Genomic DNA, 13629 nt, shown 5'->3' on the forward strand with positions numbered 1-13629 from the left:
AAAAGGATCCAGATTCAGGTCAAAATCGAATGGAATGTGCTTCTGATATTTAGCTGACATTGTGACAAGAAAGAGAAATTGATAGTTTAAGAAAAACTGGGCTTCCAAGCTTTGACAGTGTAACATCTTCTAGCAGTACATTCGGGGACAAAGAAGGAAACGTACTTGTACATACTGTAGCAACAATGGATGCCCTACATCTGAGGGAACATCTGGATGGCTTTTTTGTCAAAAACAACCGAATAATGGAGAGCTGGCTTATACAGCCAAATACTTTAAAACATGACACAACAATAAAAGTCCTCGTCTCTGTTCAAACATACTATTTATGTGTGGTTGTGTGGATGATGTGCACAAAAAAGAAGCCTCAAAGAAGCAATGGCTCCTCCATACAAAGTCAAACTATTTCTCAAACCCACTGACAAACCAAAGCAGCTACCGACCAATGTGTTCGTGTCTACTGTAAATCCAGTTCTCACCGCAGTTCGTGTTGGCTGGCAATGCACTCTGCTTTATAATTAAGTGTGGTAATAGTGCAGCTTTGCGTGAGTACAGCCTGTGCACAAACACTTTAAACACAGTCACGCACACAGAGATTTAGCACAAAATCCTCTGCATACAATCTCAGCTGCTTAGCTAACACAAACTGTGCCAATTTCAGTACACAACATAAAATGAGAGAAAATGAAGCATACACTGTAGTAGTTAATGACAAATGTATAAATCGTTAAGTACACAAGAGACTAAGACTTGCAAGTTACATACTGCAATTCAGAGTTTACTGAACCTGCATGTGTATAGCCTTGGTGTGCGCACTGACATACGTGTGCACGCGCATGTGAATGATGAAGGAAGTCTAAAACTCTGTTTCCCATGCGTGTAATCATCCCAGGATGAGGTGGAGGATGAAGCCGTGCGGGACTTCCCCTGCACCAGAGGGTATTTTCCCCCTTCCACTGTGGTACAAGCACATGGCTGACCTCGGCTGCATCCGTGTTTGAGCAAAACCTCAAAAGGAACAAGCGCAAATCCTTATCTGCACTAGTATCTGACACTGAATCTTTTGAAAACTTTCGGCAACTGCCAGAGATGGTGATGATGATGATGAGGAGATTTCGAGGTGGCACACAAGAGGGATTCGGTGAGTGTCAGTTGATGGACAAGTGATGGGCAAAGGAGATGTGGGGAAGATGTATACTCAACACTCAACTGACTTCATTAGTACCTGCACAGTCAAATCAGATACAATACAATAACTGCATCAAGTATTAAATGTATGTATTAGAAACTATAATGCTCAATATGGATTTACACGATGTAAAAAAAAAAAATAAATTGATCTATTGTGTGGGAAAAAATAAAAAATAAATATTGGGTACTGTCAGCAAGGTGATGGCTAAATTTGAGACAGACAGGCAATCAGTACATTACATGCACTAAAGGAAACCAACTCTAAAGCTAATATATTGTCCTATGAATAGCTGCATTTTCGTCAACATTTTTGGATAATGTCATAATTGAGGATGGGTGTAGCACTAGATTTTGCCAGACTTTGCCCGCCTCCAACAACCATGAACTAGTGAGTCCATTTCACAGTACATCCTACACGTGTAGCTTATCTGCAGTCAATGTTAGGTCACAAATGGTTGTGTGGGCTCCTACGAACAATCTACGTGCAAAACAACGCAAAAAACACACAAACGGTGCGTGTGTGACATGACGATTTTCAAGCCGCAGACCGGCCACAGAGGTTCTTGTCAAACAAAATCTACGGGCGCTTACGTTTTTTCAGGTTGCAAGACAAACTTACACACTTCGTACGTCTTTGTGCGTCGTCCGTATAGCCAACGTGTTTCTTTCGCACGTTTTGCTGGTGTCAGGTTTGGGCAAAATGTAAATTTTTTCGTACGTTGTACTTGCAGACTCCTGTCGTGCGCCACACGTGCACCCCACAAACTTAAGTAGTGCGGCCAATGCAGATATTGCAGATGCAGATACAGGCTCTACAACACCTGAACCATTTTGTATTCACTATGTCACTATGCATTCTTTACTTGTGTATCTTGCTTGCTGCTGTAACAAGTGAATTTCCCTGCTGTGGGATTAATAAAGTACTGCTACTGCTAAAATCAAATACTGTGAAAACACCACAAACCTCCGTGCACATGTTTCCAGACATCACAGGTGTGTCCTTCAAATACATTTCAGCCGGTTTGAAAATGGATTGCATTTTATTTTCTTAAAGTCTACAACAGTCTACAACTTGTTAGATACAGTTGCTGTTGCAGTTATGCTTCTGACATTTCAAATAAAATATCTCATACAAATTTGCTTTTGAATGTGTACTTGTTTACTAATTAGTTGTTTACAGAATCATATATTTTAAAAAATCTTAATAATCGTCTTGCACTTAAGTATCAGGGTATAGCTAAATCGAATCGAATCGCCAGCTACTAGGCAATGCACACCCCTAGTTGCTTGTCTATTTGCACCCTGTGATTCACTGGCGACTCTCGCCCAAACATGTTGAATGGTCCAAGTGTAAACATGTCCTTAATGTAATTTTGGTAAGGACGTTCGACCTAAACTAAACCATAACCAAAGTTAACTGGGGTAGGCTTCAGCTCACCCTAATGTGGACAAGCAGTATAAAAAATAATGTATGGCTGGATTATGCAGGTGTGCTTAATGGTGTGTCCAGCCAGTGAGTGTAAATATATCCCACAAACTTCTCTCAGTAGTATAAACAGCATCATAGAAGATCAGACACACCAAATATATACATGCACGCCTCAGCAGCACTACAGGACTGGTCCCCAAAGTAGTAGATAGCAGGCAGTTCCCATGTAAGCATGCAGAGAATGTTGGGACTATGTGAATGGATTTGCATGTGTGTGCGAGTGAGGACAGACATTTCTGTGTTGTTACACTGCCAAAGTCCAAGAAGCTTCTCTGTCATCTATTCATAGCTGCTTCACTGAATCATCTCCTGCTGCTGAAAGCTGCCTGATCTTAACCCAGCTTCACTTCATCTTGATTAACATCAACCAGCTAATGGGGCCATTCCTCCAGCAACAACAATGTAGAGAGCGTGAAAACGATCGGCCCGACAGTTAATGAGTTCGTCCGAAGCCTATGCAGTGCATATGCATAAAGGTCTGGCCATTTCAGTCTTGCAGCTAGAGAAACAACTTAAATCACAATCAAAGTATATGCAGCTTGATTGAAGTTAATAGACAGATGCGTTGCACTATCCATCACTGGGATATTAATATGTCTCAGCAGGGTTTCCGCTACATGAAATTGATCGTGGCGGCGCTCCACTACAAAATAAAAGCCGCCACACCTTAAAATTTAGTTGTTTTTTTTAACTTGAAGACAATTTTGAGTAATATATTGAATGAATGTATATATATATGATACATAAATACATATATAGCTTATTATTTACGCATATATTGACCACAATTAATTTGAGAATGATTTAAAATATCATCAAAATGTTTCACTGCGCTTTATTTTGATAAGCATGCACCGGAATCGCCTGTCTGCCTTGCTGGAACTTGCGCACGTGAGCAGATACATGACATGTCTTGTGGTGACTTTCACTTTGTTTCTTATAATCGGGAGAATGAACAATAGCCCTTAAAACGTGTATTCAAATGACTACAGCTTGTCACATGCTTAGCCTACCTATGCCGGCATGTGCGATCGCTCACGTTTCAATCTCGTTCTACTTTCTGGCACTTCTGTTTACATGCCTGGCTGGCTGCATCTACCTAACTTGTTTGCTTCACCTCTTAGTATTTTTATAAGTGTTCTATTCAAACATGACACCTGTATTTAATGACAAACGAGCACACTGAGTGGAGATGTGCTTTGTAAATAAAGTGCAATTTCAATGTTGGCAGTGCTGTCAGCAACTTTGCCATTAATTTAACAGTTCTGCAACGTTCTCGATTAATGTTCTGCTAGTCGTTGAAGAAAAGCTGAATAAGTAAATTGCTATTTGTCATTTTTTTTAAATTGCACACACAGCAGTGGCACGACACAGCAGCAGCATTATGCCCTCTTATGCAGCCCACCACCACAACAAAAATCCTAGGGGAACCCTGCTCAGTATTAGCTACGGTTCCTCACACTTTGTTTTATTCTATAATGCAAGAGGTTATGTTGTCAACTATGGGTCATTCTATTATTTTTACGTGGGGTAAGCAACAAAAACTGTTGACAAATGACCACATTGCACAATAGTATATCATGGAAGATGGGAAAATCACAGTCTATGACAATATATTATTCTTCTTACACACACAGCTCAATGAATAAAAAGGAGTGAAGTCCCACACAAGGCGTACACACACTGCCCACATGCTTGCCTCGCCTCACCACTGCCGGGGAACCCAAAAGCCTCTACAAAACAAATTCATTAACCCAGACAATAAAACACAGCTGTGAGGGGTGATGGGAACTGTTCGAAATCAGTGCGCGGGATTCTGCGGAATCTGTTAAAGTCAAACAGCATGTTCTTAAAATAATTGGGAAATCAAAGAAAAAGAAAAAAGAAGTAGGGGGCAGTGTTTAATTTAAACGGTTGACTGAGAGCAGTGATGCTTTTTAAGCTTTTCTCAAATGCAAGAAGGAGCATTAAATGAATGTTAAGAAGATCATGTGAACAGAATGTACACATGAAATACGGACAAACTTGTCAAATACTAAATATAAAACCATGGAAAAGGGAACGGTTCCAAATGCAATGTCTTACATCCATGAAACTGGCAAATAGAAGGACATTTGATATTTATGACTTGTTTGTTAAGGGGGTAAGCATCTCTTTTGTTCTATTCAGAAAACATCAAAAACTTTCTTCTAGCAAATTCCAACGGCAAACAATGTCAGAGCACATACTACCGATACTATTGTTTGCATTAGCATCGGGTGGACAGATTTTTGGCACAGCAGAGTGGGAGCGAGAAGACCCAGCCCTTGATTTGCTGTCATGAAATACACCACTAGAGGGCCCTGCAGTTTGCACAAAGGGCTTCTGATGACTGACCACACCATGTTGGGGCAATACAGGGCCTGAGCCAAGCACCCCAACAAAGGTAGTCAACAAAAGACCAACAGAAGGATGAAGGTACAGTTAGTTTAAACAAAGTGACCAAATAAATGGCCAGGCTATATTTATTGCAAGTAACTGCTCTGCAGCTGTACAGAGTTAAAGAGCCAAAGCAAAAAACTGAAACGCTGAACTGAATTTAAAACACAATTAACTATGTTGCACTTTCCGAACACATGCATTGGCATCAAGTTAGCGAACACTGAAAAAATGCTGCTTTGCGTAGTTGTCACACAAAAAAAAGTTAATTGAAATCATATCAAAACAGTCTAAAATTTAGTTTAGAAGCCTGGTTAGGAATAGATAACTCTATTAGTAGTAGACATTCTAGAGTATTTCCCATCTTGCCTTGAACCTGGACGAACGTTCTTTCAACCATTCGATGCCCTTTTGTCAAAATCAAGCCAAGAATCCTTACCAGTTAAATATGAAGGTCACTAGACCAAATCAAGAGCAAATGACAAGTTAGCACCTTCTGTTAGCACCTCCATAGGACTGAATGTACAAATTCTGCATTCATGGCCCAGCAAATTTGCCGCCTTTTGCTGTCAACAATATTTTACAATAATAGGCTTTTACAATAATAGGCTTTTAAAAATGTTTTCTCATTTGTATATAATTTGTAAATACATATTATATACATGTACCACCTTTTAAAAAAAGCCCACCATTTTTACATGTTTATGTACATTATTTATGCTTCACTGATAACAATTTTTTCGCCAAGCGTTGAGATTTCGCACTTTGTTCAGTGATCATTGAACATGCCGTAATTGTTGTGAGATGCAAAAGTGAAACTAATATATAACTCCTACACCGTGACTCAGTCCATCGATCATCTTACATTATTATTCATTAGTGGTGAGTATGTATACCTTTTATACATATAATGCATTTAATACAGTAAGTGTGTGAGGCATATTGAAGAGAGACGAGGGAGGATTCTGGAGCTGAAACTAATGTAATAATTCTCACTGCCTCACTTATTGCATGTGTTGATCCCAACATCAAGCTAGCGCGAGGGTTTTGAGGGGGAGGAGAGAGACAAGTGTCAAAAATAAACATTTTATGGGCGTCTCAATTATTTGTGGATTTTCACCATTCGCTGGTGGTCCCAGAATGTTACTCATGCGAAAAGCGGAGATCTATTGTATACCTTTAATACGTTGTTCATCCCATACTTTGTTACATACTGTATATGCCTTTGAAGGCAAAAGAAGCCCAAGTCACTTAAGGTATCTTTCAGTGGCTTCACGCTACTTAAAAGAGAGAGAACTACAGGTGGAGAAGGAGAATTACTCACTGTCCACTCGCTTCTTTTAATTTATTGCCTCATTTGCTCTCTTCCCTTGTCCATTTCTCTTCGCTGTGACTCCCATCCTCACCACAGCTGGTAAATATTTTTATATTGTGTTCCATTAGCAAGTTTTATTGAGCGGTCAGATGGGGCAAACGGCGCCTGGGAGCTCCCTGTCCTGTAAACAATAGGAAAGGCCCTGAAAGCTGCAGCTGAGCACAGCGCAGTAAACTAGGCACATTAGAGAACCACTGTGTGCTGAGTAAATATTTAAATGTGTTGTATCCTCCCCGGTGGAGGCGCTAGTTAAGGGGTATTATACAGTATAAAGAAAACATCCAAGACAGAATTTTGAACTAAACGGCCAGAAACTAGTACATGGTAAGTAGGCATGCAGCAGCATCTCTAAATTTACATACAGTATCTCACTAAAGTGAGTATTCTCTACGTGCTTCAGCAATCATTTTATTAAACAACACTATAGAAATGAAACTAGGATATAACTTAGTAGTCTGTGCACAGCTTGTAAAGTAGTATAGACTGACTGTCATTTGAAAATAAGTAAACACTCAGCCATTATTTTCTAAACAGCTGGCAATACAAGTGAGCACACCTCACAGTGATGTCCAAACTGTGGCCAAAGTATATAATAATAGATAATAAGATTACCACAATTCTTCACTAGTAGGAGTGTCACAAGATCTTGTGTCAAAAGATCTCGCAAGATTAAAATGTGGCAAGATTTGTCGTTCAGAAAAAAAAAAAAAACTGTCCCATGAGCACTAGGTCTGGAAAGATAATAAATAAATTAATCACACAATAAATGAAAATGAACTGGATCATTTTACCAGCTTCAGTATATTACCATGCTCATGCGTGTCTGTTTTCCTCGTCTCCTGCCTCCAAACAGGCAGGAAGATAATTCACTCTGTACATTGGTTTCAACACCATGGCACGAGTGTTCCATAGAACAACGGCATGAACGGAGTGAGCCCCTTTGTCATTCATACAGTCTCTTTGCCTCGGTGGGCCGCTAGAATACACAGTGGGTGGAGGCGGGGCCACTAATATACGCACACAGTGCAGAATAGTGTAATGTAGTCTAAATTAAATTAGTAGATTGCAATATATTGTCATATATTTTTTCATTGTACTTTTCTTAAAAATAATGTCAAAATCTCGTCCCGTACACCCTATCTCATGTATCATCTCGTCTCATGAACTGAGTGCCTCGTGACATCCCTATTAACTAGCACTGCCTTAATCCTCTTGGGTTTGGAGTTCTGCTACCACCTTTCGCTTTAAGATGATTACTCTGAAATATATCCAAATTTCATGTCTATGGTATTGTCCCTTGAGAAGATACACTGTAATAAAAATGGTAGTTAAGATGGGAAAATGCAACAACAGAGCAAATGTTCTCATGACTGATGTGTACCTCAGTGCCTTGCCCAGGAGTGTCCATGACCACCATGTTGTCTTTCAGAAGCTGATGAAGGAGGTGCACCTGAACAATGCTAAGGTAGAAATCCAGACTGCTAGTCACATTAACTTCCAGAGAGTGGCCACACACCACTAAGTCCTGCACAGGAACAATAGCACAAATAGGAAATAAAATGCAGGTTCATCAAAAACTTCATGCATCATCTTTCTTCTACGTATTTTATAAACACAGTCTGATAAATATTTTTAAACTCTTTCCACTCTGTCTCCAGCATCTGTAAATGTCTGCCATGCCAATGTTTTATTCTGATATCAAATATACAGTAATGTAAATATAAAATATAGTACATAAACAAGTGGCATTATCAGTGGGACCTGTAATGTACATTGGGTATCATATTTTACAGGTGTGTGTTTGGCCAGGTCAGTGTACTGTTATGTATTGTGGAGTGGCATGCTAGCATAGGAGTAGGCATCAAAGTGGCAGGAAGCTGTGCCAGAAAACATCAGCTGTATAAGCAGAGGGGTGAACTCTGTGGGTCAAAATCCTCCATTACATGGTGTAATGGTTGTGAGGTTTCTAATGAGCCATTTTCTGTATGCTAACAGGCAAAAGTTAACATGTCAAGAACCAGTCAAAGTCAAAATACACACAATAAAATTCTACAATATAGATAATCTAACTTCTAATTCATTGCATTACTGAGAATAATAAACTGACGCTTTCATGGCGTGCTGAGTGCACTGACCTCTGCTTGTCCAGTATCAGTGGACAGATTCTTGCTGAAGATGATAGCGGGGGCAGCAGTTACGCGGACCGAGAAGTCAGTCACAATGGGTGTCAGGATGGCCCGCCGCTCCTGGTGTCTCCTTATACTAAACAAATACATACAACAGTGTTGAATAATATGGCGAAACACCCGTATCTTAAGCTTTTTAACACAGTTTTTTCATTGCATAGCAACAGACACTGAGATCAAGTAAATCTGCATCATTCAAAGCAATCCAATTTTATCAAGGAAGTTTTTTGTGACAATGTCAGAAAGGCATTCATTAAACAATATATTTATACATTGATTTATAACTTTATAATATATATACCTATATGTAACTTGTGGTGAGAGATTGCTGTGAGCCGCTCCACTGACATTTTTAAAAATACTTTTCGGATGACAAGAAGAACGTGAAAACTTGAAAAGAAAAGAGCGCTCAGTATGGCCTTTCCAAACTAAAAGCACAATATCTCACACTTTTTCATGTCACTCAAAAGTTATTATAATCATTAGCTTAGTAAAAGCAGAGTTTATTGTCCCTCATTAGATTGTGTTGGTGTATTTAGAAACATTTTATAACACAAACCCATTAAAGAGACTTTACGGAGCCAGTTACAGCGAGTGTACCAACATTCAAAAGTACTGCAAGTAGTACTGTACAGTATATGCCGCCTCTTCCTGCTTTGAGTACACTGACGTAACACATGACGCTCGCATCTTCTTCTGCTGTGGAACGCATACGTAAACAAGATGGCCGCGGCGCTCCGTCGTGAAAGAAGAGCGGGATTACCGCAAGCGTCTTCATCACATACACATGAATACACAGGTGACAGTGTGCAGGGATGCGGCGGGAGAAAAATATAACGCCAAGGGTTTTGTGAGGTGTGATTTTTTTTTTGAGAAGGTATTTTTGTGACGCGAATGTATTACTCTTTTGAACGCATATTGTTTTGAGAAGCCAAACTCTATACGTAAATGGCCACAGCAACTAAGTGGAACTACGTTCCTCGTCACGGATCTCCGACCAGAACTGGACTCACGGGACGAATTGGGGTGGTAAGTCACTCTTGCTGTAGTACACTGCTGATGGGGATGTCATCCAACTTCATGTCAAAAAATCCAAACTACCCCTTTAAGTTGTCAACCAAAGACATTTAATACACTTGCACTGGCATATCATTAACAATTGAGCTCACCATTGATTTTTTTTTCCCTATTGTAGCTGGACTTGTGAAATATTTCCATAAATAAGACATTTAAATTCCAGACCCAGCACATTTTAGCTGGAAGAGGCTTAGAGACACAGTGAGACGTTATTTGACAAGTCCCAAATTGGAACCCCCCCTTAACTATATACACAAGATCAAGCTGAGGCCTTCTAACATCAGTTTTCTACATTTCACTATAGTCAATTCCCACAATCAAGTCATATTTGTGGGAACATTTGTTAGCAGTAAAACAAATATACAAGCCAGCTTTATAAGGTGGTGTTAATTGCCACATCTGCTGCTATTAAAACACAATCATGCTGTACGATATTTACAGTTGGCTGGGATTATAAAAAGGCCTGTTTCTAAGTGGGCTGGCGTACAGTACTCAGCCAGACCCACTATCATATTCACTCCTACGACACAAATGTGCATTACCGCTGCCCTCAAGCTATTATTTTCTGACACATTTCTCTGAATAGAGAGTTTGAAAGAGCTTTAATTCAGAGGTGAAATGATCTATGAGGGCAATTGGTGTTGGATAATCTCCCCTCAGACAGGGATTGAAACAATGAGTGTCTCATTGCAGTGGACAGGTGCTATCATTCACCAGAGAGGCAAAAAGGCATGGGGCTCAGTTTACTAGTAATATATGGGAGGCCTCTGATATTGAGCTGTGTGCGCGTCTCTGTACACCTTAGTGTGGATGTACTGCAAACAAAAATACACCATTGTCAAGCATAAAAATGGCTGAATGAACAAAAATACATATATAAAGGCATTCATTCAGAAGACACACGCTGTGAATGATATGTAGTATTCTACACTGGTCACTAGGAGTCAGTAATATTCCTGTAATGTTCGGTGAGATGGACAAAGGCCAGACTGGATCGCCTGAACAAAAGGCTTTTATTTCAGGTCTGAATTATCATACAACAAGAACAATAATCCCTAACAAAAACATGGGCTACTGTTATTGCAGTAATCCACGACGTGCTAAAACTCAACTCTAAACCCACTACGTCACTTCCTGTCTAGCCGTGGGGGTGCTAGTTCATGTCTAGAGGGCTTTAATAATGTTAAAAAAATATTTTGAAGGTCAAATAAAGGTTTTCTGTGCTCTAACTATGAAATATTTGATTTATAAATAAGGAAATTCACTTATCACGGTCAGGTCTGGAACCAATTAAGCACAATAAATGACAGATTACTGTACATGGAAAGTGTGGCTTTTATTTCTTACAAACCCAAAAATGTGTGAACACAAAGCAGCATTACGGCTTGTGGCATGTGCAAAAAGAGAAAGGCTTGATGAACTAGGAGATGGAGAGTGTTCACAGAAGCCTGACAAAGAATCTTTCCAAGCCAGCAACACACTGGGATGAGGACAGTTCCAGTCAGTGGATCTCTAGTACTGGAATTTCCTCACAAAACCTCAGGAAGCTGACTGAGGCCACAGCACATCCACCACTACTTGAATTATACCCAAAAAACTGTGGTGAGAACATGCCAGGAGTCCAAAACAGGAGTGTGAGAGTATCAATGTATAAAATGAGGGAGAGGTGAGAAATTGGGAAATGACGTGTGTCAAATCCTGTTACAATCAAAGCAGTATATTTTGCCGCTGATTGCATGAGACAAGCAAAGCTGTGAAATTGAGTGAAATTGAATTTTTTTCCCCTTATTGAAGTTGTGGCTGTACTGCTTATATTTGTATGAATAATAGAAATGAGAATACAAATACAATGCAAATATACCCCATTGTACAGCATTATGTAACAACACTGCATTATATAACAACCTAACAAAATAATCATAAATTCTGCATTTTGTAATTTATCAAATTTTGCATCAACACAATATTTAGTAATTTTTATAAAACCGTGGTGTATTGTGCATTACATAATACCACTTCAAACAAGGTGTCTTCTCTGCACTTCTCTGTACAGGTTTATTCAATCATTATCTACTACCTTTAGGGCAATGGTTCACAATTATTTTCTATCATACCCCTCCAGGGTACAGAAATTTTGACACCCCCTCTCCCCAAATTGAAATATTATTGATATAACCTCATAATATGTATTTGTTTACCTGTACAAACCACTGCATACAATCAGCATACAATCACCTGTACACATGAATACTCAAGGTTGACAATTTCATTGAAATGTGTGCAACAATATCGCAAGTGGGAGAGGTTTCTGTGTTATAAATACTGTATCATTCACTATGCTACTAATAGCATACAAACTATCCTATACTGAAGGCAACTGAATGGTTGAAGAGGGTCTTAGCTAGCATCAATCTACTTTACGTCCTGATGATCTGAGAAAATATCCTGAGATCAGACCCATGTTGATTTTGTCCTGCATTCTTCCATACAGATTATTTTTAGCTGATAGAGAACAAATCTGAATTCTTCGCCAGTGATTCTGTGATTTTTGGGACAGCTCCCTCTCAAAACACGAGTAGAAAAATGGATATGAAGCCAAACAGACTGTTACACTCATGCTTGTTTTAGCTCCTGAGCCCATAAAAAAATGTCAAAAGTTTGTAATTACTTGCTCAGAGAAGCTCCATAATAGGGAGCTAACTCAATGACTGCATGTTGCTCCCACATCAAAAGCTTTTTAAGAAATGATGGGACATTTATTTCTAAGGGGCTACCTTAAAATGTGAACGCCCCAAAGGTTGTAAAACTTTGAAACCAACCAAAACTTGTGGGAAAATGTGCCTGGCCTCAACAAAGGGCGTGAAAAGAACAGAAGCGGCATATACACTGTAAGTTTTACCATGCATTAGTTTTTTTTTTAAAGTTCCACTGTGGGTTTTCTCCGGGTAACATGCATGTTAGGTTAATTGGCGACTCTAAATTGTCCATAGGTAGGAATGTGAGCGTGAATGTTTGTTTGTCTACTGTATATGTGCCCTGCGATTGGCTGGTGACCAGTCCAGGGTGTACCCCGCCTCTCGCCCTCTCTCCAGCCTACCCCCGCAATCCTAATGAAGATAAGCGGCATAGAAAACGGATGGATGGACAACCCTGTTACAAAGTAGATGGAGGAAGCAGAATGTTGAGATAACTATGTACGTATTCAGAATTGTATTTTCCTGTACAGAAGCGTAACGATGTCTTACAAGTGAAAGACTGGAAATATAACAACCCATGGTCATGTGTTGACTTGGTAAACAAATACAATGCAGCCCAGCCTTTGGCTAGTCAGATTCTTGGCTAGATATACATAGAGAGGCCAGAGCCTGTAGACCAGGGGTGTCAAACTCATTTTCATTGAGGGCCACATCGCATACGGCTGCCCTCAGAGGGCCACTTGTAACTGTCAGTATATGAACATAAATATGAATTTAACCTCATGATATTATTGCACAATTGCCCATGCAATTGATGATTATATTTTTACTAACAAATTGATGGATAACTTGCTTCGAAATGAGAAGTGAAGTGAGGATGTCATGGTGACATCTGCATGATTAGATAATACTGACGTTTAGAAGAACTGCATGCAGTACAATTTTTCTGTCAAAAAGACCGTTCAAACACATTCAGATGGACAAAGGTGAAGTGCATTATTGACATGCATTATCCCCAGGGTTTTGCGGGCCACATAATATGATGTGGCGGGCATCATCTGGCCCCCGGGCCTTGTGTTTGACACCTGTGGACCCTCTTTTGTCATTAGAGTCTACTGTTTGAGAATACCGATATTTATACTGGAGTATGTGTGGGAACATCTTAACAAATGATGATGGATATACATGTATACTGTC

At 39.6% G+C, this 13629-nt stretch overlaps 1 protein-coding gene across 4 annotated transcripts in view; it reads right to left on the bottom strand.

Moving 5' to 3' along the window:
* Nucleotides 1-13629, bottom strand: part of LOC129185227 (intermembrane lipid transfer protein VPS13B-like) — a 319375-nt gene that overhangs the window by 108339 nt on the left and 197407 nt on the right. For all 4 annotated transcript variants that reach the window (XR_008572043.1, XM_054782025.1, XM_054782024.1 and 1 more), the window contains exons 33-34: nucleotides 8609-8735; nucleotides 7855-7998 (exon numbers count right to left, since the gene is read on the bottom strand). Coding sequence is in view for 3 of the 4 variants with exons in the window: in XM_054782025.1 (XP_054638000.1) it covers nucleotides 7855-7998; nucleotides 8609-8735 (271 nt within the window). In the remaining variant the exon portion in view is untranslated. The remainder of the gene's footprint in view (nucleotides 1-7854; nucleotides 7999-8608; nucleotides 8736-13629) is intronic.

Source organism: Dunckerocampus dactyliophorus, chromosome 7 (genome assembly GCF_027744805.1).
Source record: "Dunckerocampus dactyliophorus isolate RoL2022-P2 chromosome 7, RoL_Ddac_1.1, whole genome shotgun sequence".
Classification (NCBI taxonomy): domain Eukaryota; kingdom Metazoa; phylum Chordata; class Actinopteri; order Syngnathiformes; family Syngnathidae; genus Dunckerocampus; species Dunckerocampus dactyliophorus.